This window comes from Meleagris gallopavo, chromosome 1 (genome assembly GCF_905368555.1).
Source record: "Meleagris gallopavo chromosome 1, MGAL_WU_HG_1.1, whole genome shotgun sequence".
Lineage (NCBI taxonomy): Eukaryota > Metazoa > Chordata > Aves > Galliformes > Phasianidae > Meleagris > Meleagris gallopavo.
In genome coordinates, this window is record NC_139404.1 from 52,404,194 (window position 1) to 52,427,184 (window position 22,991).

At 42.4% G+C, this 22,991-nt stretch overlaps 2 protein-coding genes across 2 annotated transcripts in view; one reads left to right on the top strand and one right to left on the bottom strand.

The window, feature by feature from the left end:
• Nucleotides 1-22,991, top strand: part of SYN3 (synapsin III) — a 202,139-nt gene that overhangs the window by 50,110 nt on the left and 129,038 nt on the right. The window contains exons 5-6 of the mRNA XM_019611443.3: nt 8,853-9,009; nt 15,584-15,673. Of these exons, the coding sequence (XP_019466988.2) occupies nt 8,853-9,009; nt 15,584-15,673 (247 nt within the window). The remainder of the gene's footprint in view (nt 1-8,852; nt 9,010-15,583; nt 15,674-22,991) is intronic.
• The window catches only part of TIMP3 (TIMP metallopeptidase inhibitor 3), a 37,476-nt gene continuing 32,814 nt past the window's right edge, over nt 18,330-22,991 (bottom strand). Inside the window, exon 5 of the mRNA XM_003202351.5 lies at nt 18,330-22,964. Coding sequence (XP_003202399.1) covers nt 22,767-22,964 — 198 coding nt within the window. The 3' untranslated portion in view covers nt 18,330-22,766. The remainder of the gene's footprint in view (nt 22,965-22,991) is intronic.

Sequence of the window (22,991 nt, forward strand, 5' to 3'; positions counted from 1 at the left end):
CAACCATAACCTGGGCCGCATCAAAAGAACAGCGGTCAGCAGGTTGAGGGAGGTGATCCTTGCCCCTCTATTCTGCACTGATGAGGCCTCACCTGGAGTACTCAGTCCGGATTTGGAGTCCTCAGTACAGGACAGACCTGTTGGAGTGCATCCAGAGAAGGGACACAAAAATTATCCATGGAATGGAATACCTCTACGATGAGGACAGGCTGAGAGAGCTGGGGCTGTTCAGCCTGGAGAAGAGAAGACTGTGAGGTGACCTGAGAGTGGCCTTTCAGTATCTAAAAGGGAGCCACAGGAAAGTAGAGGACAGACTCTTTAGCAGGGTCTGTGGTGATAGAACAAGGGGAAATGGCTTCAAGCTTAGAGAGGGGAGATTTAGGTTAGATATGAGAAAAAGGTTTTCTACAGTAAGGGTACTGAGGCCCTGGAACAGGTTGCTTGGAGTTGTTTTGTTGCCTTGTCCCTGATGACTTTCAAGGTGAGGTTGGTAAAGACCCTGGGCAACCTGATCAAGCTGTGGTGTCCCTGTTCATTGCAGGGAAGTTGGACTAGATGACCCATAATGGTCCCTTCCAACTCTAAGGTTTCTACGGTTCTAAAAACCTGTGTGTCTTATCCAGCTCATCCTGGGTGCTGTGCCTTCATCACTCACAGCTGTAGTGGGGTCATGAATGCTGTTTCTTCCATTTAACTAGCACTTTAACTTTAACTAGCACTTTAACTTTAACTAGCACTGTTTTCAGCTACTCAGTGATTATACTAAGCTCTGTGCACTGATAACGGATCATCTGCCTGTTGAATCACCATCCCACACAGACAAAGATGCAAAAGTTCTCTTTTTTCCCAAAGGGAACTTTGATAAAAAGATGAGTTCAACCACAGCATGAGGAAACAAATCCTTTTTCACTGGGGAATTGGAGATAAAATTGGCCATCCCAGCATCAGGCACTTGCCTGCTATTCAATGCTTGTAGATCCCAGAAGACATATACTCTGGCTAAAAAAGATCTGCAGCTTCAGGATGCAAGGCTCGATAAGGTCACCTTCCTAATGCAACATCTCCCATTGCAGTGGGTTCACCTACTCCACCAGGCCATTGATAAACTGCTCTCTGAAAGAGACATTTGAGTTTTCTGCTCTACAGAGACCATGCTTTCTCACTACACAGTAGCTTTTCAAGGTTCTGGCCCAGTTCAGCCTAGTTCCATGACTAATGAGGAGGGACCCATACCAGGGGAAGATAGGGAGATGGGCTCCCAGTCAGTTTTATCTTTCCCTCTGAACAGAAAACAGAAATGGAATAATGAAGTCTTCTGGGAGCTGTAAGTCACCTCTTCTCTTCTGAGATAGGTACCCAGAACTGTCGACGTGGAACTGGAACATTAACTCTTTAACTCCCAGTACACTACATGATTTTATGATGTGGAATACCAATAACTGAAATCATAAAACCACAGCAGCTGCACGTTGCTAGGAAGTGGATATTTTCTTGTCTCTCAAAGACCATTCACTTACAGGAGCTGGTGATTCCTCACAGTTCTTCTACCAGCAGATATCCAGGAAGGTCATGACAGTAGCTGCTGATCCTGGTTGCAGATGTGGGACATATCAGTAGGTTGTAGGTTGCCACCCAGCTTCTTGCCTTCCAGGAATTTTGTGTCAAGAAAGAACCTTAGGCTCCGTGTAGCTCCTGCCTTTTAAAATTTAACTCTTGATTTAACTGGGGGACTCTCAGAAAATGTCTTTTTTGTTATTTATTTGTAGCTTTAAAGTTCTTCAAATTTCTGCAGAAATGCACGAGGAAGGGAAACATGGTAAAAATTGATTGGGAAGGTTTAGGTTCCTAGAAAGAAAAAAAAAAAAGAAAAATATATTGAGCATATAGTTCTCCCAAGATTCACAGCATGTTCTGCAAGGTATTGGACAATATGTACTATATATATATTTCATATATAACACTGAGCAACATTTGGGAGATAATTTTGTATCACTGGCATGGCAATTTGTGTTCTAATTGGAGACAGGTGTGTAATCACATGTGAGCTTTTAGAAGTGTACTTAAGACAAAACACCGAAGTCCCAAATGGCTGTTTTCCTCACCAACATATTCTGCAGAGAAAATGGACTGGCACAAAAAAATAAGTAGTCTAGACCTTGGCAAGCTGCAGTCAATCAAATCATCACCTCCAATAAATGTTTACAAATGGAGAAATGATTCCTATGTGGGTGAGGATAAAATCTTCTTGCTCCTTACCTGCCTGTTACCCTCCTCTATATTAAGCTGGAAATAACAAAGATCCAAGAAGTTATAGTATGCTTATTTATTTATTCTTGGTTGCCTCCATCTCAGCTCCTGCTGCTGACCAGCTGCTTGGAGGCCTGCTTCTCCCACTGGGGCTTACTTATCTCCCAGATGAATAATGTCCCCCTTCACCTCCCCAGCAGCTGGCACCCATCTGACATGCAGGCAGGATGCTGACAGTTATTGGGAAAACATTTGGCCTGCAGACAGCTGCCAGAAAGCAAGTCACTCTGAGCAGACAGGGGTGGGGAGCATCTCCGAGACTAAACTGTTCCCTGGCTCCTTTCACATTTACAGTAATTCTTTCCAATAAAAAGTATGTTGCCAGGGTCTAGAGCACTCATTAATTAGTTAATCCTGGACTGAACACAGGAATGATTAAGAACTGTTGTAGATTTTTTCAGTCTTGATCAGCTATTTTTTCCAATTCTGCCTTAGTTTGTCTCCTTTCTGCATGGTTTTTTACTATGGCTTTGTCCAGAGAAGGACAAATGGAGATGTTAAGGGCAAAGTCATGCTGCACTGTACAATACTCGTCAAGTTGGAGCCTCATTAACAATCTGTTGCTTGGACAGAGTGCAGCCTCCGAAAGCTCTTGGATGGCAGCAAGTTGGAGGGTGGGAAGCCCTCATGGGCTAGTGATCCACTATGCACTAGTGATGAAGTATCCTAATGTCTCACTGGGCATTAGTAAGGGTGTAGCTAATGAGACACTATTCACATCTGGGGTACTGTGTCCAGCTGTGAGCACCCTCCAGTCTAAAAAAGACAGTGACAGACTAGAGTGATGTTGACTGGAAGGTCATAAAGATGATTGGTCAAATACTTGGGGATCTTCATCCTTGTGAATATTCAAAATTTGCCCGGACAAGACCTTGATCAACCTCATGTAACTTTAAATGTTGTCCTTAAGCGAGCAGTGCATTAGACTAGATGATCTCCACAGATTCTCTCTGACCTAAATAATGCTATAGCTTGAATCTGTGCTGTGGGAAAGTATCTGGATCCCTTTCTGTGAAAGCTTTGATCGCAAGTGTTTTAAAGGCAAGCTGCTGTTGGAAGAGTGACTGTTATTTCCCTGAGACATCAACAGGATCTACATGCTTTTCTTTGTCAAAGTCAATCAGTATTCTAGTAAAACATATAACAGACCTCAGAGATTGCAACAGTAAATATTGGAGAATGCATGATGTGATTTTGTAGCTCATTAACTATTGGTCTGTTGCTGAGTAGCAAATCAGAGCCTCTTCCAAGGTGTCCTTGTGTGTAAAAAGAGTTACAGGTCTTACTGCAACCGTGATTCCTGTTTCCTGCTGCTGCTTCTACACTGATCTCTCCCACATCCCATGGCTTTCTGCAAGACATTTCTTGATCACACTGTCCCAAAAGACTTCATGTTCCTCTCCTTCAGCCCTGTAAAGTTGGGCCTTTCTCTATTCTGTGGTACTTTCTTGTTTCTCAAGAACCAACTCTGCCTATTCTTACATTCATTCTTTCTTTGAACAATCACAGCAATGTTTACTTCTTTCTGTAGAAAATGACATCATGAGGTAAAGACTGAAAGATATTTTTTTTATTAGCAAATTATCCATTGCACCATAATATCCAATATAACATGAACATGTAAAATTTCTTACTACTTTTCAGTAACTTAATATCATTAACACACAGGTAAGGCAAAAATAAATAAATAAATGAAACACTTGTTCCTATTTATACATGCCATTTCGATTAGTTCTCAGATACCTGAGGCACTGCATATTTGGAGGGATTACTGCTCTTCTCAGGTAGTTGCAGTCACTTAGTGTTTGGACTCGTGCCACCAAAGTTTGCCTGAAGGCTCCATTAATTCCCAATAATGTAAAACTTGTTGTATCATATTGCATAATTACACACTTTTCTTCCTCTCCATGTCATGCCAAGCTGATAGGAAAGCTGTAGAAGAGAACTTAGTAAAAAATGTGTTCATTAATAGGAAGTGTCAGCAAATTGAGTAAAGTCTCTTTGAATAACGGAGAAGTGGCAGACCCTGAAATAAGGATGTCCCTCATCAGTGTCCAAGGAAGATCTTTTCCTTTTGATATGAAGTGCCTTTTAAGACAGGCACTCTTCAAGAAAGAGAGCAGGAGAGCCCATCTTCCTTCCAGAGCATAGGCAAAAATTACTCTGAATTCTTCATGGTACTGAGGTATCTGAGTTGGCTGCAGATGATTGTTCACAGTCAGAGATGGATTCTTCAAGGGTATTTTGACAACATCATCTATTCTTGTATGTTCTTTCTTCATGCCCATCAAGCTCTTTGTGCTTCAGAGAGAATAGCTGAAGGGCCAGGAAACAAGCTGGATTCCTGTCTATAATCAGAAATAAGAAATAGGAAATCTCCTTTAGGCACAGAGTCTCCCAGCAGGATTTGCTGTTATCATCTCTTCTCTATTCAGTGATTGGAGACTTGTTTTCTGCATAGATATGTTAGTGTTCAGAGCTCATTCTTCTCTTATTGTTCAAGATGTTAGACCCAGAATATCAACTGCTGCTCCTGAGATGTTTAACATCCGTAGTCACCATTACTGATCTCTTAAATTATGTTCCTTCACTTATGATGACACCATTACCAAGACAGATAATGCTGTCACAGATTTTAGAGTACGTGAGTCCAACCTAAGAAATTATATTCTGTGGTCAGATCTCTTCCTTCCTTTAAAGTATTAGGTATTTTGGATCCAGGCTTTATACTTGGACTGGTCTCTGAAATATAGTTTTACCACTAAGAAAGAAAGAAAACTTCAAAGTGCATTGGAATGAGTTTAATAGAGAGTTTGTTAAATGAAACTAGCATCTCACACAGCTGCATCAGAGTCCAGGCTCAGGATTGACAGCACCAGCAACATCCCTTCCAGACACTCATCAGTATCCAAAGTGACTAACTTTGACAATTGTTGTCTGGTTTCAGTTACCAGGAGGAAAGGCAAATTGAGTGGCCACCATGGTCCGCGGCTACCTTCTGGAACAAGGAGACAATCATTGTAAAGGGAGAAAGAGTCATGGACACCTCTAAGAATTGCTTCTCCCAAGGGATGGCTAATTCTGTTGTGCACTGCTGACAGGCTTGTGCCAGCTGTGGCTGTGCCATCCATCAGAGCCTGCAGCCACATGAATTGAAAGGATTTCTCCTTTCCGTTCCAGAGGAAAATGAAATCTCAGTAGTTATTTCATAAAAGCACCAAGGTTGGAAAAGGCCTCTAAAATCATCGAGTCCAACTTTCCACCTATCACCAATATTTCCCAATAAACCATGTTCCTTAGTACAACATCTAAACATTTCTTGAACACCTTCTGACTGCACCACGTCCCTGGCCAGCCTGATCCAGCACCTGACTCTCTCAGAGAAGTATTTCCCAGCATTCATCATGAATCTCCCCTGGTACAACTTGAGGCCTTTCCCTCTAGTCCTATTGCTGCTTACACAGGAGAAAAGGCCAACTTCCCTCCAGGTTGTTGTACAGAGCAATAAGATCTAGTGAAGACAAAGGGCTTGTGTTCCTGCCATTGCTCTTCTAGACCTGATGGGCTGGGGTGCTTAGGACCTCAGCACAGGAGGTGGTACTGAGTTTGGCTCTCCCAATGGTTTTGGCAGCAGTGTTTCAAATGTGGGACTTCTGCCTAACCTCTCTTTCTGCCAAGGTTCTGAACTTTCTGTCGTGTGAGATGCTATGGGGTTGGTTTGAACTAGCAAATAAAACTGTTATGCTGTTGGTTGTTTCAAATCCAAGATTTGCTATGTTAAAGATTTACACTCCGAGAATGAGGAGTAGCTTGCGAAAGTAACCTACAGAAAAGCATGAATCCTCTTGTGTGAAGCAATTAAGCCCTATTCTCTGCATCTCACTTGTACTCCCATTATTCAGTTTTCACACTGCCATTCCTACCATGATTATTAATTTCCTTTTACTGCCTGGTATCCTTTCTAGCCCTTCATCTCACATTTTGCCACTGGTTTTGCCTTCCACTTTACAGACATCTACAGACTCCGGGCTTTCTGGCTGATGTTTATTCGCAGCTAGTCCCAGGCCCTGCACTCCTCTGCCTTGTTCTCAGTATCCATGGGAACATCGTCATTGTCCCATAGTGCAAAAGAGAGATTCAGCATCCACCTTCACTCTAGAGATTCACTCCTCATCTGCCATGTGAAAGACTGCTCTGCCTTCCTACATGATGCAGAGCTTGAGAATGGGCTTTTCTACTTCTATTCTGTATTCTTATGTCCATCTTCTAAGCTGAAAAGCTCTTCCTTTAACAGGATCTGAAAAGACAAGAGCTTTTTTCTAAGCTTTTGGCCGGCAGAACTAAAGCTGCTATAGGCAGCTTCCCAGCCACTGTGTTCTCCCTTCAGTGGGTGACGCTTCCTTACAGGCTTCCTTCCCATCATGGCATCATGTGCACAGTCTGGGATGCTGAGTAGATGTTCAAAGGCAAAACCAGGTTGGATATTAGGAAGAGCTCTTCCAAGAGTGGTGCATTGAAACAGGCTGCCTAGGGAGGTGATGGAGTCACTGTGCCTGGAGGTGTTCAAGATCCCTGTGAATGTGGCACTGACGGATATAGTGAGCATGGTGGGGATGGGCTGATGGTTGGACTAGAAGATCTTAGAGGTCTTTTCCAACCTTAACAATTTCACGATCCTTCTGGAGAGAGCAGAGCAGCAGTCTTAACCACTACATGTGCGGCTAATGATAGTTATTCCCTGAGTCAAGTCTGGGGAAAAGACCTGAGCCCCAACCAGGACTGGTTCCTTCTTCATCTGCTCTGTGAGCCAAATGAAGGAGGGATGTGCCTGAAGCTCCCGACATAGGCACTGCAACTCTTTTAGCAGCTCAATGGAGACACTGAGTCTAGTTCATAGGAAGCTGATGAATCCCTCCTGAGGACCTGTGCCTGCCTCCAGTCTGCTTTCTACATGGCAAGTCCAGAAGAATGGAGCAGCCAAAGCTTTCCAAGATTTGGATTTGCTTGCTGTTTCTCAGCAGGGCGTCAGTGCTTGCCTCAACAACATTGACACCAGGGAGGTCCATAAATCAGCTGCACAGTGATAGCACAGTTCTCCTGATGCTCATTATGCATCTTGCTGCTGGAGGAAAGTACCACCTTTGGTGCCAAGTACATTAGAGAACACGCCGGAGTTTAAAATACTCCGCAGGAGGGAATCACAACGTTTCCAAAAGTTGGCCTCTTGCATCACAAAAGCAGAGCATGCTCCTTGCCATGCCTAGAGCAAGAACAAAAGCGCCAGGCCAACAAACAAAAAGAACAGCGCTAAAACAACAAAGCTGCTCTGGGTTCTGTATACAGAGTTTGTTGCCACAGTCTGGCCCAGACTTACCATCTCCAATTTTCCTGCCAAAATGATGGAAATATAAATAGGGACCATAAACCCAAAGTATTTCCAGCTCATATATCCAAAGGATTGAAATTATAGTCTCTTAGCAAGGAAAATGTTCGAGGGTAGTGAGGTAATGGGACCTGGTTAAAGAGCTCATTTCTCTGAAAAACTTTAATACAGAATGGAATTTTTTCCAATGTCCTTGATGCAACCTTTGTTAAATTATAAAATAATTCCCCATTTCAGAGGAAAAGACCCTTATATGCCTTCAGGAATGAACTGTTGAGCTCCATTTTGGAAACTGTTTCTTTCCAGTTGCTGTTTCCAGAGATTTCTGAATGGCTACAAAAGCACAGCATCAACAAGGAATGAGATCTGACTGTTCGCAAGCAAATCTGTGTCCTCTTGGCTTACCTAGAAAGGGCCTCACTTTTCTGTTGATTTGCTGAGAGCTGCTGCTGTTGAGCTATAGGAGTCCCAGTTCCAGACTTGCTAAATAATATTCTGGAAGTCCTCACCGTGAATCACAGTGCTGGATTCTGCTCTGGACTCTGCTCATTTGATTAATTACATTACCATGCCTGCCCTTTATTTATTGACTCACAGCCATAAGAGCCTGAGATGTGCTGCGTGTGTAGTGAACTGATTAAAGGGGGAATGTATGTTAATGCATGGATGTGTACAATAGCTTTTTGAAATCCCTCATGATCTTCCCACCCACTGGGCATTGCTTCAATATCAAGTTCAATCGTCAGGAAACAAGTTTGCTCCCTCATCTGCGTAGCACATTGCAATGAGCTTGCCAAATATGGCCGAGCTTTTTGAAAGAAAAGAGAATCCCCCCACCCGTGAATTTATGACCCTTGGCTCCCACATGTGCCTTGTTCCTGTGCATGCCTTAGCGACATGGAAACTGCAGCAGATCTGTTTGACCTCTTCCTACACTCTCATATTTGCAGCTATGTTGGATTTTTGCTTTTTTTCAGTAAGACTAGGTGTTTTTTTTTTAATTTGTTTTGTTACTTTCTAACACAAGCAACACATGAGGAAAGGCCCAATGATGACAACATACATTAATGAAAATTAAAGGGGAAAAACGGAGAAGAATCAGGGAGAGGCTGGAAGTGTTGCTGAGTGTGGAAAGTAGTATTATTCCTCTGCTCTCTTCCAGGTCCTTCAGACCTGACTTTGTCCTGATCCGACAGCATGCCTACAGCATGGCACTAGGAGAGGACTTCCGCAGCCTCATCATCGGTCTCCAGTATGGTGGCATCCACACGGTCAACTCCCTCTACTCTATCTACAACTTCTGCAGCAAACCATGGGTGGTAAGTGATGATCCAGCTATGCTAAATGTCAGCACTGCAAAGTAGGTATCTGGTACCGATAGAGCACTGTAGTGGAAATGCTAAGTCATGACATGAACCAGTGATTGAGCACCTGGTGGGAAGGCAGGGACAACCCAGAGGAGCGCAGCTGCATGCAGTGTACCTGAGTGACCAGGAGGGGTGCAGCCAGGATCTGCCCCTTGTGTAAGGGTTGGCAATGGAGGCAAGGGTATCTTGCTGGAGATTCCTACCTACTGGCGGTCTTCCAAACGTAAATACTTTTTCTTCTTTTGTTTCTGTGGGTTCTGCTTTTGGGCTTGTTTTCTTTTGCAGCAGACTAGGACTGCGCCACCCTGCGACTATTGCTGTACTTTCCTTCATATTATAGCACTATAGCATTACAAGCACTAATCTCAGCTTTTGGGATTCTTTCATAGGAGCTGGATTCTTTAGTGCTAAAACCACTATCCCAGCCACTAAAGAATTCAGTGTTAAAAAAAAAATAAAATCAGCACTACTCATTTATGAAATCTTGATATTACTTGGGGCTTATTTCCTCACCCTGAGCAAGGCATGTTTTACCTCTTCCCATACTCTTTGTGTCACAGACAGTTGTACAGTAGCATCTAGATTTCTTGTAGGACAGAATAGTTGAATAGTAATAAATAAATAATAGCACTGTAAATATCAGCAAAATGTATTTTATGCTTTCTTCCTCCTTTTCCTGAATGATGCTTTCTTGAAAGGCAGGAGAGGTAGAGATGTTATCTTCAACAAGTAAGTCTAGCCATTTAAAATGATAAAGGCCTTGGGAAGATGCAGAAAGGGGGAAGAGTGCAGGTTCTCCCAGTGGTTTCAGGAGGAAATAGAAGTCTGTAATAGTGTTTTTTTCATTCTGCGTGAAAGACTGTGCCCTGGAAACACCTTGATCTGAATAAATTCCTGGGAAGCACAATACTGTTTTAATATTCAAGACCAGGCTGGATGGAACTTCGAGCAACCTGGTCCAGATGGAGGCATCCCTGCCTATAGCAGAGGGGTTGGAGCAAGGTCCCTTTCAGCTCAAACCATTCTATGATGATATTGTACGCTGTGAGCCTCCTTCACCTGTCCTTTAAATTTTGTCAAGTTCACCTGGAAATCTCAGGAAACCTTAAAACCAGATTTGTTTTATAACAAACTCAAAGTCATCAAGAGCAGAAGCAGCTGGAGAGCTTGAGGAGTAAGACTGGCCATCATATCACCTGCAGGAAAGAGTCAGATCTGCTGCCTTTCTTCAGTGCAAATCTGGGTCTTCCAAGCAGTTTCATTGCCCTCCCTGATCACTGCTGCTCCCAGAATGGGAATTTCCCCTGCATTGGTCTAGGTCTGAAACAGGCAACTACAGGCTATGTGGATTTGGCAAGGAGATGGTTCTTTCCAATGTACTGCCCCATAGAAAACTCAGATATGTTTGTAGGAATTCCCGCTACTCATTGAACAAATATAGTTTGGGATGGGACTTAATGTTTACAGCAAGAGTTAACTGTCTTCCCTGTTTACTTAAGACTTTTTGGTTGTTGTTTTCTTGGAATAAAAAGTCTGTTAGTCTTCAGACGCGTGGTTTAAATTCAGGTGAGGTCTGTAGTAACTCAGATGTTTCTTTCCATGACTGTGTAGTTTTGGGTTTAACTCAATTCCTATCAAAAAGGTACTGGTTTTATTGAAAGTCTTCTTAATTTTCAACCTTTTTGCAATCTTTGGAGTTTTCACTGAGACAAAGGCAGGGTCCTTGCCTTTCCCAAAAATGTTGCAGTGCAGAAACGCACTGGGAAGCCCAGGTCCTCACGTCCAGAAAAAAAATAGAATCATAGATCATTAAGGTTGGAGAAGGCCTCTGAGATTATTTAGTCCAATCATCAGTCCATCCCCACCATGCCTACTAATCATGTCCCTCAGTGCCACATCCACACAGTTCTGGAACACCTCTAGGGGCAGTGACTACACCACCTCCCTTTTATGTCTCACTTTTCCATCCAAGTAGATGATGCATGTTTGCCCTCAGTCCCCATTTGAATCATGAGGGTTGCTGGGAATTGAAAGGAGGGGAAGAGAGAGATTAGCAGTAGGTTCAATACAAGGTGTTTTCTACAGTTAGTCTGACTGTGAGCGTGCTGACCCCAGTGACCAGACAAAAAGCCTGCACACTTACGCTGGCTTTTGCTGAGAAGACCACCATGTGGCCTATTCCATCTCATTTGTGGTTGGAGTCTGTCAGGTATCAGTCAACTCATTCCTTGTAATTATGTTTCCTATGGTGTACAGGGGCCTCAAGATGTGGCAGGCCTATTTTTAAGAGTCTGAAGTAAAAGAAAACAAACTCAGCACACTGTAGAAAACTAAAAACTAAAAATAAAAAATGTAGGGCTGGCAAGGCAGCGTGGGATAAATTGGCTCTGCCAGTAACTCATGTCTAAATATGCTGGGTCTGGTTGTGCTGTGCCATGCTTTCCTCACAGGGAATACAGCTGGCTCAGACAACCTCCCAGATAAGTCAGAGAAATCACTTCCAAACACTTAGGTCTATAGAATGCCTCCTTTCTTCACTGCCCTTTGCACACATCACCCTCAAAGACAAATGATTGTAATGCACTAAAGTAATCTAACACCTCAAATGGATCTGGGCTGGCATTTGGCACAACTGAAATTTTATCAGATTAAGGTTAGCTCAGGTAGAGATTTTGAGGGCAGAAAGCCTCACTGGCTGGAGAGTCAGATTTTCATGATAGCTGGGGAGAGTGAGATAGGGACAGAGCACTTCGGTGCACGTTCTACTTTGATTGCAAAATAGGCATCTTGAAATAAGGCATCCGCTTAACAGAGATTACTGGAAAATTTTTGGACCTAACAGTTGAGGCGCATGAAGAAATGAAATTAAACCCCATGGGAAAATGTGCTTTTCACTCTCCCTTTCATTTTTCCAAAAACAGTTCCATTTCATAGAAATGTTTATGATTTTGTGGAGGGGGATGGAAGGGAGACTGCTTTTTCTTGGCAATTTGCAACAGTGTTTTCTCAACAACTGTAATTACAATCAGCTGAGTTTGGCCTTAGTTTACTCAAACATGCAGCCCTGCTTTTTGATGACAGTTTCCAGTACTGCACATTTCTTCAAAGGTTAAAATTTTGCATTAAGCACAGGCACAGTTTGACATGCACATTTCTGAAGGAAAAAGAAAAGAAAAACACAACAAAAATCAAACACTGTGAGGGAACCTCACACAGAGAGAAAGATCTAAGCAATCTAAGTTTTAAGATGATCACAGAACTATTGAGAAATAATGGTCTAACCATGTGAAATAAAATGCTTTAACCATTCATAAATATATATATATATATTGTTGTAAAAGTCACGATTCAAAATCCAGTGGGAACAAAGCTCAAAGTAGTTCTCTATGCATGCAAAAATGTCGGTAACTCTAAGACAGCTTTTGCATCTGTAAGCTGCAGGTAATTAGAAGTCTTGATGACAGTCATCTACAGAATCCAAGTAGACTCCTAGCCAAGCTATTATGGACTGCAGAGGGACATAGGCTCCCTGGTGGCCTAAACATTTAAAAAATATGCAAATAGACTTGAGATGTTCTGAATGGATCTTCTTATTTGTCTGGAAAGATTCCCTGCAAGTACCTTGAAACCAAGCAGCCAAGCAAGGCATTTCACTTGTTTATCTGTTCCAAGTGCCTCAAACCCTGACTTTGCCATATTGCCTTGCCCCATGTTTTGCTCTGCAGTCCGGATGCAATCTCATTAAAATCAGTGGAGCAACAGACAGTAAGAAGTGACACAAAAATGTGTAAGGAGCATTTATTTCTAGTTGGATTGCTGACGAGAACATTCCTACCATCTAAAACGCACTGGGAGTGGTGACGTAAGCTCTACCATCGGGTATCTGAGAGGATCCTGTACCATGTAACATGTGTGTCCCTGCCAACACCTTGTGCAATAAATGTCAAGAAGGATAAAAGGAAGGAAGTGACTCACGAAGGTCAATACCAAAGGCAGAAATTTTGCAGATCATTGAGACTCTCACTTGCATGCATCAAAACTAAGCCCAAGGAAGAAGTTGGGATGCCACCCATCAGCCACCCAGCTGTTGTGGTTATTATGTTTGTGCTGTTTTCCTGGTATAACACAGATATCCCCTCAACATCACAGTGTCCGTGGTTCAGCAGGTCTGCATTCGCACACAGTGAAGGACATGTGCTACTCTCAGTCTGGGTGTTTTTCTTCCTCTCCCTGTCTCTGCCTCATTATAAGTCCTGTTTGCTCACTTTGCTAGTCAAAACAGGGCTTTGTTTTTTCTTCTCTAGGATGTGCAGGTTTAGTACAAGTAGTTAAGAGAAGTAAACTGTCTTCCTTCCCCCAACATCAATACCTCTCTTGCCAACAATAATTATTCCATGCAGGGAGTTTTTCTCTTATCTACTGATGCATAAGAGGGGGTGGTGGTGTTAGTGATGGGATATGCCAGCTCTTGATGTTTCCTGAGCTTTCTTCAATGCCACATTTTGACATATGCGATTAGCAAAAGGATTCTTCCAATTTGTTTGCAAGTCTGCTGGCAGCTGCCCCTTGAACATGTAGCCTGAATCTGGCACACACCCTGCAGCCGAAGTTTTTTTCTTTTTTACATGCTGGTTGCACTTTTTTTTTCCTCACATAGATTGCTCTTTAACTCTCAAAGGGGTATTTCTTCTCACCCACCAAGACAAGTTCCAATTTCTTGTAGATAATTGCTTTTGCTTAGACCAGCCCAGGAAGTGGGACAAGAGCTCTATCACAGTAGCTCTCTCTTTATCTGCAATCTAACCTTGAAGTTGAAGCTTGGTACATTTGCTGCCTTTAGCCATTCCCCTGAAGTGCCTAGAACATGTAAGATCAGGCAGCCCATACTATTGGAAGAAAGGAGGCTTTCTCTTCTCTTCCCCGTTCCCCAGATGTCTGTTCCCTTCCCCTAAAGTATGTGTCAACTCCCTCCACTGATAAAGGTGACACAAAGATCGCCTTCAAGATGAATGCATCCCTAGCTTTAATGAGAAACTTGAAGGAACTTACATAAAGAACTTACAGTGAGACTTGGCCCAGACTGGGGGCCTTTTGTTAGTTTAACTCAATCTTACCACATTTCAGAGGACTTGGAAACTTGATGCTGTTTCTAAATCACTTTGCAAATAGGACACCAATGAGGAGTGAGTTCATCCATGTCTACCAGCTCAGCAGGAGCCAAGATTCTCAATTCTTGTCAAGCAATCCCCAATCACTTTATTCTCTCAACATTCATGAAAATAATCAAGCTACTGTATTCAGCCTCGTTCCTTTCCTGCAAAACTGGTCTTACCACATCACTGACAGCACTGCCAGTTCAGCATTGTCCATGGGAACAGAGCTGTATCTTTTCAGAGGGGGGGTGGTGTGGCTAGATGCGTGATTGTGCAGAATCCATGCATTTGCTTCTAATATTTGGAACGTTTCTAATACGTATGTCACTTCTTATTCCCATTTCTGTACTAAAGCTGTTTTGGAAAATTTTTCTATCATACTATCTCAAGGTCTCAGATTTCTCTTAGGCAGATTTGGTTTCTTTTTCCATCTGATCAATGACAGATTATGTAGGGAGACTGCAGACAATGTATGTATTAGTCTGGTTACTCAGAAATCGCCATTTTGGGGCAGGAACTCATGCTAAACTTCTGTTGGGTCTCCGGAACATAACTAGAAATCAGAATACTCCTCTCATGGGAAACTTTCAATCTGGCTGGGCACAATCCTGAATAACAAACAGTTTACAACTATGATAATAATGGTGATAATGGAGAAGCTCTGGCTGACAGTCTGGGATGATGGCTACCTGGGACTTGTATGTGGGGCATGGCTAGGAGATGATGTCTCCTTTCTCCTGCTCTGTTTGGGTGGATGTTGGGAGTCCCTCAGTTCATAACAAGTGCAAGTTATGACTGACAGCAGTGTCAATCATGCTTCCTTGGTCTGGTGCTCAGACTGGTGGTCTTCTCGTCAATTTCATCCCTTAGCTATTCTCTTTCCCTTCAGCACCATGGGTAAATGTGTCTTGCTTTACTTTGGCTATGGGACAGAGATGCAAGGAAAAGCTTCAGTTTTGTTTCTCTCTGCTCGGGAGTGGGGCACTGATTTCCCACATGGTCGTGCCTCTAAGCCCTTTCCTCTAACAAGAAGGGCACCAACCTCTCCCCAGCCACCTCTGGGAAGTTAATGCTTGTTCATAGTAAATCCGTAACTAAACCCAAACTGACCCCCTTCTGTCTCCTGAACTCCTCCTTTTGGTCCAAGGTTGTGTATATTGTTCAGTTTGGCCCTGGGTAACTAATGCAAGTTCTTAATTGTTTTTCTTCTCTCTGTTCAAGAAAGCAATGTGGGAAAGGCATAATAACATATTTTCACTCACCTCCTTCACCAGTAACAGAACACTTTGCAAGCTTTTACCTGTTGCACAATAGGCCACTAACATCTACTCTCTCTTTTTTTTTTTTTTTTGTCCCCTTCTGTCCCTCCCAAGTTCTCTCAGCTCATTAAAATCTTCAACTCGCTGGGTCCCGAGAAGTTCCCTCTCGTAGAGCAAACTTTCTTCCCGAGCCATAAGCAGATGGTGAGTACCTGTGCTTTCTTCTGATTCCAGCATGGATGGGGGAGAAGCAGTAAATGTGATTTGGGCATAAGAGAGTGGTGGTATGCCGGGGAGAGCCTCAATTTTGCTTACAGAGAACTACTAGCTCAAAAGAAATATGTAAAAAAGCTCATCCCATAGAGTATGGAATCACTTTGTTCAGATTAATTGTTTCCCCTCCTGTCACATTGGAGTTGTTTACGATACATAAGAAGTCTGGGATATGGACAGAAATAACTGTTTGTCTCACATTAGTTTGCTTGGTCTGTCATGAGGTTGCCATCCATTAAATACTTATCAGCTTGACTGGGTACTCAAAGAAAACTGGAGTTCCAAAAACAGAGGTTGTTTCAGCTTGTAGCGTTTCCTTTGCTCAGTGGCTCTGGTCTTCCTGCCAACACAGAAGCACCCTGTGTGCTGCATGGCTGCTGGGCACCATACCAACCTCTTAGGGCACCTTCCAAAGGGACATGCACAAATGCCCACTGCAAACTGGACGTTAGTCCTGGAGAACATCTGAGTGGCTTCATTTAAAGCTGCTGGTATCTTGTTTCCTTTTGGTTACAAGGATAACTAGTCCTTGGTGAGTTTTCCTCCCAACTTATATATGTGACTTAGTGACTCTCCCTACCTGGCTGACGAGTCCACGTGACCCTCTGTGTGAGAACCATGGCCCCATGTGTGAGCCATCCAGGTTTGTGTCCTGTGCTTGATTGCAAATGTTGGTAGCCTGCATGATAGGGTGTTATGGACCTGGCAGCAGAAACAAGCACCCAGTGGGAGCTTCAGAATTCCAGAAGAAGCTTCACTTTTCTTCTTGTAGAAGATCCCACCAATGCTCATTAGGTACCTGAAAGCCTTAGAATGCCAGTCTTTCATTTCTCTGCTCCAATACTCTGTGCACTCTAACTGTGCTGTTGGGCCAACAGCTCTTTCATATTTCACATGTACATGGTGAAGGTAAGTACAGTCATACTGTGAAACAATCAAGTATTGCAGTGATGAGAATTGCATGAGCATTTAAGACAAAGAAATGGATGGTCCTTACATACCAAGCAAGAGTTGGTTGCCAATCTTTAAGACAAAGTAATCGGTAAATCTTGTTGCGTTTAATTCTCATTATTTATGAAGAGGGATTTGTGGTATGCATAGTGTTTTGGGGACAGTTGTGACTTTGGCCATCACTTCAGAAATGGTATTTTTGGAAGACTTGATTAAGCTTCTCATTGCAATTTGTGTTACCTGGCAATTTATAACTACATTTTTTTGTCTCAAAATATGATTCCTCTGCATGTAAACACATTTATAACCAGTATCGTAGCTTGGTTTAGTGAAGCGCTGATCTTAATTTCACTTATTTGTCATCTCTGTAACTTATCACCAGCTTGCAGATGCTATTGCTTACTTCCCAAAAATACAGGAACCTTTTAAAGCTGTAGATAATATCTGAGCATGCACTGTTGTTGACATGCAAGTTGAAGTAATCTGATTTAAATCAGTCTCCTTCCAAACATTTACACAAGCAACAATATACTTGGGCAAATTACAACCTGACTTTCCCAGATTGGGGGCCTGCTTCTCTCTTCTGCCTGAGGGAGAAATGGAATGAGTCTACGTAATTTCCCAAGATCTTCCTAGTTGTGTTTTCACAGTGTCCGGGGCTGAGAGAGTAAGCAGTTAAGGCAAGCAAGCTGTAGTCAGCACTCCAGCAAATGTATGTGAAACTTGCACACTGTTCATCAGCTTCTCAAGGTATCAGGAATGATAATAATATCCTTTCCGTGGTCTTTCCTTTCCTTTCCTGGAGGTGTTTTCAAGCGATACGAGTTAACGTGGGTGCTTTGGTTGCTGACCCTGGAAGTGTTTCTAGTTAGTGTTACGGTATTACTTCATTGAGTGCGGCATACTTTAAGCAGTGAACTTCTCACATAAGAGACCCTCATCCATGTATGTCGAAAACTTTCTAAGCTTAGTCTCTAAGCCTTTGGATGAAACACAGAGCGGATGTAAAAGTCTGCTTTATTCTTACCCCTTTGTGGAGGAAATAGCGATTCTAGCAGTTACAGGACTGTATTTGTATTTTAATTTAGTTGAAAATGCTTTCTCTCAAGCTTGCTTCTATGTCAAGAGGGCATTTTTACCCAAGCTTAAGCAATGAAACTAAAGAAAGGACACAAGGCTCTGATATTTCACAGCAGAAAAGATCTGAGCAAGGAATCTCCAGTTCCTTTGCTATGGGTGTGTACCTTTCAACAGTCCCCCTGGCTCACTAGAAATATAAGTAATCTGGCAACTGTTCTTCTAAAGCCCTACTGGTGCTCCATGACTACATTATGACAGCCCTGTTCTGCAGTGACCCCCTATGGCCAATTAACAAGTAGTATACATTAACTTCAAAAACGATTTTTTGCCTCTCCTGGGCTTATGACAAGTCATCAAAAGATCAACCTCTCAGAGAGATGGTGGGATTACAGGATGGTGTCTTTGCCAAAGAGCAAGAATTGCCAGAGGGGGAATGTCTGCTTTGATCCCAATAAACGGTATCAAGAAAGGGAAGGAAATGAATAAATCCACTTGCAAATCCATCTGTGTACATTTAAAGTGGGCAGAAACTAACGTAAGTGAAGCAGAGACAGAATGTCTGTGATAGAAATAAAACCACTTTACTGTTTAGAATAAAAGGACACTATAAAAAGTGAACATTATGCAACATTACCTTAAAAGACAATATACATTCACTGAATATAAAATTTATAAATAACATGGAGGAAAACTGTAAACAGTGCTAGAAAATTTAGCAACAAATACATTCCTTCTGGACAAGATTTTTCACGCAGGTTTGGTTCCCTCCCCAAATTTCCATGACTATCAGGAACAGCAGAATGGCTCTGTGAAGGAAGGGTAGTGTCAGAGAGAATGGGAAACCAGTACAGGCAAAGCAGCAGTGCTTAGCGGAGTGGTAAGCTTGTTGTCAACACTGGTAACACCAAAAGCAACTTATTCCAATTAAAAAAGGTTCTGCAAAAGTTTTGCCCTGCCTTTCTAAGCTAGAACAGACATTTTAAATATTTTTTTCAAAGATATCTGAAAAATGGAGAATGGTTTGTTCCCCTGGAGGCTTTTACTTTGAGTCCTTACTGTGAAAAACACTGCAGTGTGTTCGGTATTAATCACCCTGAGACAGTACTCTAACCTGCATGAATGGAATATGGTAATACGTTTAGGTTTCCAAATAGTCCAAGGGAAGCCTACCACAGGGAGGGACCACAGTATCTCGGTGATCCCAAGAGGACTTTAGTCAAGGTACTCCAGTCACAGATCTCTTCCTGTTCTCCATCTCTTCCCTTTTTGGAAAGGAAAATTGAGATCAATTATTCCCTATCCTTCAATATATTTTTCATACTTTTTATAATTTCTAAGGGAAAACACTCTCAAGCAAAAAAAGGGAAAATAATTATAATTTAAAAAGCAAGAGAATTTCTAATAATGTTGGCATATAAAGAGGAAAATTGCCCTCATCCTACGTGTGCCTGAAGATCATGCTCACATGAGGTCGGCAGTTGATAGTTTCCATCTAACCTTTGATTGCTTTGATTGCAAGGAGAAGTGAGGAGCATGGGAGAGGTGACTCGTGTGAGCCATTGCATGCTCCAGTACCCAGTACTTGGGGGAGAACTTCATACCTGCCTCCTCATATCCTTTCTCTCAGTGTCCACATCCTTCATGGTGTGTTCTAACAATTGAGAACAATCATAGAATCACCAAGGTTGGAAAAGACCTCCATAATCATCTAGTCCAACCATCCATCTACCACCAATACTCTCCCAGAAAATCATGTCCCTTAGTACAACATCTAAATGTTTCTTGATCACTTTCAGCTTAGCAGGATAGGAGAAAAGAGAGCACAGAGAGAAAGGAATAAGTGTTAGAGTCTGAGTTAGAGCCCATACAAGCCACATTAACAACTCCCTTCTACTTCAAGGGAACCTTCAGGCAGATCCTTAATGCAAGCACAAGCTAAAGCTTAGCCCAAGAAGCAGATGTCCCTGATAGCATGCACAGAAACAAAATTAAGTAGCTTCCCAAAAGAAATGTATTTTTACTGGATTCTTCCCCCTCCTTTTGGCTCCACATTATTAAAAGTCTTAACAACTGTTTCCTTACACAACAAGGGAAACGATTTGCTACCAAACCCCAACCCTTGTTGGTCTAGCTGTATGCATCTCAGAAATATTTTACCGTCTGCAATATAAAATGTGAATTCAATTTATTTTCTGGTAATGTATGGTTGCTGTTTTGTTGTTTACAAAGCACATAGATACATTATATCCTACCTGGGGACGCAAGCCCTCATAGCATTAGAATGAAAATATTTTCACAATAATTTGAGTGCAATACCGTGATGTCTCAGCTATAGCTACATGAACCAGTGACAGGTAAAATATGCAGAGCTGCAATTAAATGAAAAATCAACACTTCACTGCTTCGAGGGGCGTTCTCATTCAGCGTCTGAAGCCGTGATAAGTGGCTGCAGCTCAAAGAAACATCAGTTTTGCGAGGTCGCTTTGAGCTTGAGGAGCATCTCCAGAACTGTTGACTCCACACTATGTGGATAGTGAGGGTGGAAACATCCCTGCTGGCCAGGTTGGTTCCACTCTGCACTCAACTGAGATTGAGTCCTTGGAGATTTTGTTGGCAGTACACAGCTCAAACAGAGGTTGCCCCACTGTGACCAAAAGCCCAATCCCATACTCTGCCAAAAGGGGCAACGCTCTTGACCTGAACCTATGATGGGACCTATGAAGCACCCTACTCTCCCTCTCATCTCCAACCTATAATTTAGGAGTAGTCACAGGGAAGAGGACTTTTTGAAAAGTGTTCCAAGCCTAAATCACAGGAAAATCCAATGGATTTTCAGTGTGTTGAATTCTGTATTGCCACTCAGAGCAGCTGAAAAAAAAAAATACACAGCAAACCTAGGTGCCTCCTATACCAGCTCCTTGAAAATGCCCTTGAAAGCTCATGCTGAAAATGAAGCTGTAACACTTTTTGCTGTAACAATTCATCTAGAGAGTGGGGCATTTCAAGGCACGTGTATCTGCCAGAGCACTGGTAGCATAGAAGAGCCATAAAAATGCATCAGGACCCATCTCAGACATCCATTTCTTTCCATTTAGCAAAGAGGCCCCAAACAACTCTCCAATAGTTGAGAAGGTCACCGACTATAAAATGCTGTATTGCCCTGGGCTGGGATTGCTGCAACACTTTCTCCTGCTGGTGGCAGCTCTGCTTTCTAAGTGGAATGAATTGAAGATATATGGAAACTTAAGATAAATAATCATAATAATACAAAAATGAAGTTAAGCATAATCTTCTCCCTGCCCAAGCCCTCCCCATTCAAAACTCAGTCACCCACTTTGTCAGAACCCCTTCTTCACCATCATTAAAACTTAAAATACTTTTATTTGATAAGAAAAATTATATTATAGTTTTCTTAATAAAAAACAAAATAGAACGAAAAAACTTCTCCAGTCAACAGCAAAGCACAAGACAGTAAGGCTCCTCCTCCCACATCATTGCAGGACACAGTATGAGCACATGCACAGATCTATGCTTTACAGTGCCTAGAGGGGGAAAACAGCACTTGACACAGAAGGAATCCTCTGGGCAGCTGAAATTTTATGATCCCAGCCAACACTTATTAGGAGACCACTCTTCCTTGCCAACCTCTCCCCTCCCCTCCCCCCCCCCACTTCCTCTCGCCGTATAAACAAACACAGCTAGTGTAGCTGCAGGGAGGAACTGTGGTGCTGGGGTACAGAGGAAACAATGACTGTAGCCACTACTGCAGATACACTGGAGTTTCAGTATCTTAAGAACAACTCACTGACTCGGAATGTCAATATTTCTGTCTTTAAAACACAATCAAACCATTCTTTTGTTTCTAACACCAAAAAATTTCCACGTCCTGTCAAAAATAGCTTATGTCATTATGTGTATGTATATACATCTTAGTTCAGCAAAACACTATTTTGGCAATAGATTTTTTTATAGTAAGAGCTCTAGCAAGTCTCCCCTTTCCCTCTCCCATGTGATTGATTTACAGTTGGTATTTTTGCATGTTTGGTTTAAGGTGTTTACAAGCTGTTTGTGCTGTTGAAGCTGAGCTGCAAAGAGTTCAGGCCCAACACTGTTCAAAACAGGATGCCGCAGCATTTTATCTGCTCTGCTGCAGGTGGACTTACCCCCCTTACACAGGGGATAGGGCTTTTGTTTTTTCAACAACAAAAATACAAAATACTCTCTCCTTTGTTCGGGAGAAAGCCAGAACTTTAAATATATTCTTGCATTCACACTGTGACTGCAATTAGCTAGGACAATCAGCCAACAATGCTTTTACCAGATGATGTGGTCAGACACACCAGGTGAATTTCTCCCACTGCTGGAGTCAATCACATTGCCAATCTCTTCCATAGAGGAGGATTTCTTTTGGATGTCATTTTTATCCAGAGTTTAAGCTGGGTTTCTTTTCAATTTGCTTCATCTGCCAATCTGATTAATGAAACCTGTTTTTCTTTAAACAGATTTGTCTACGCATTTTCAGCATTTAGTGCATGAGGAGGGGTGAGGGGAAGCCAGCGCACAGAAGAATATAGTGCCTAATTGGCATAGTTTTTAGATTTTTGTTTTCCTAAAAAAATAGAGATTATATTGCTACAGCTAATGATACATGTAAGAGAGCAAGAGCTCCATGGTTTTTTTCCTCCATTTTTCCCTCTGGTGTGCAAAAGTAAGCTCCCAAACGTCATCTGATCAAAACGAGTGGTATCAAAAATGGAAAAGGTAACTACTACAAATTCAGTAAGGTAGCACAGACTTTTTTCTTTCCTTCTTTTTTTTCCTCTCTTTTTTTTTTTTCTTTTTTCTTTTTTTTTTTTAAGTGTTCGAAGTGCTAGAATTTGCAAGAAAACAGGCACTAATTTCATTGTCATCATCATGATCGGGTAAGAGTTAGTGTCCAAAGGAAGATCAGCCACAAGTAAGGGAGAGGGAAGATAAGGAAGGTACAGTGTGCTCAGGGGTCTGTGGCATTGATGATCGTTTTATCTGGAGGCGCCCATCCTCTATACCAGCTGCAGTAACCTTCCACCCTCTGGATGCAGGCATAGTGCTTCGCTTGGTGTCCTGAGTGGCCGAAGTTGGAGAGCATGTCTGTCCAAATGCACTCATTCTTGGAGGTGGCAAAGCAGGGCAAATAGTAGCAGGGCCGAATCTGCAATTGTAAAAAGCAAACCGGTGA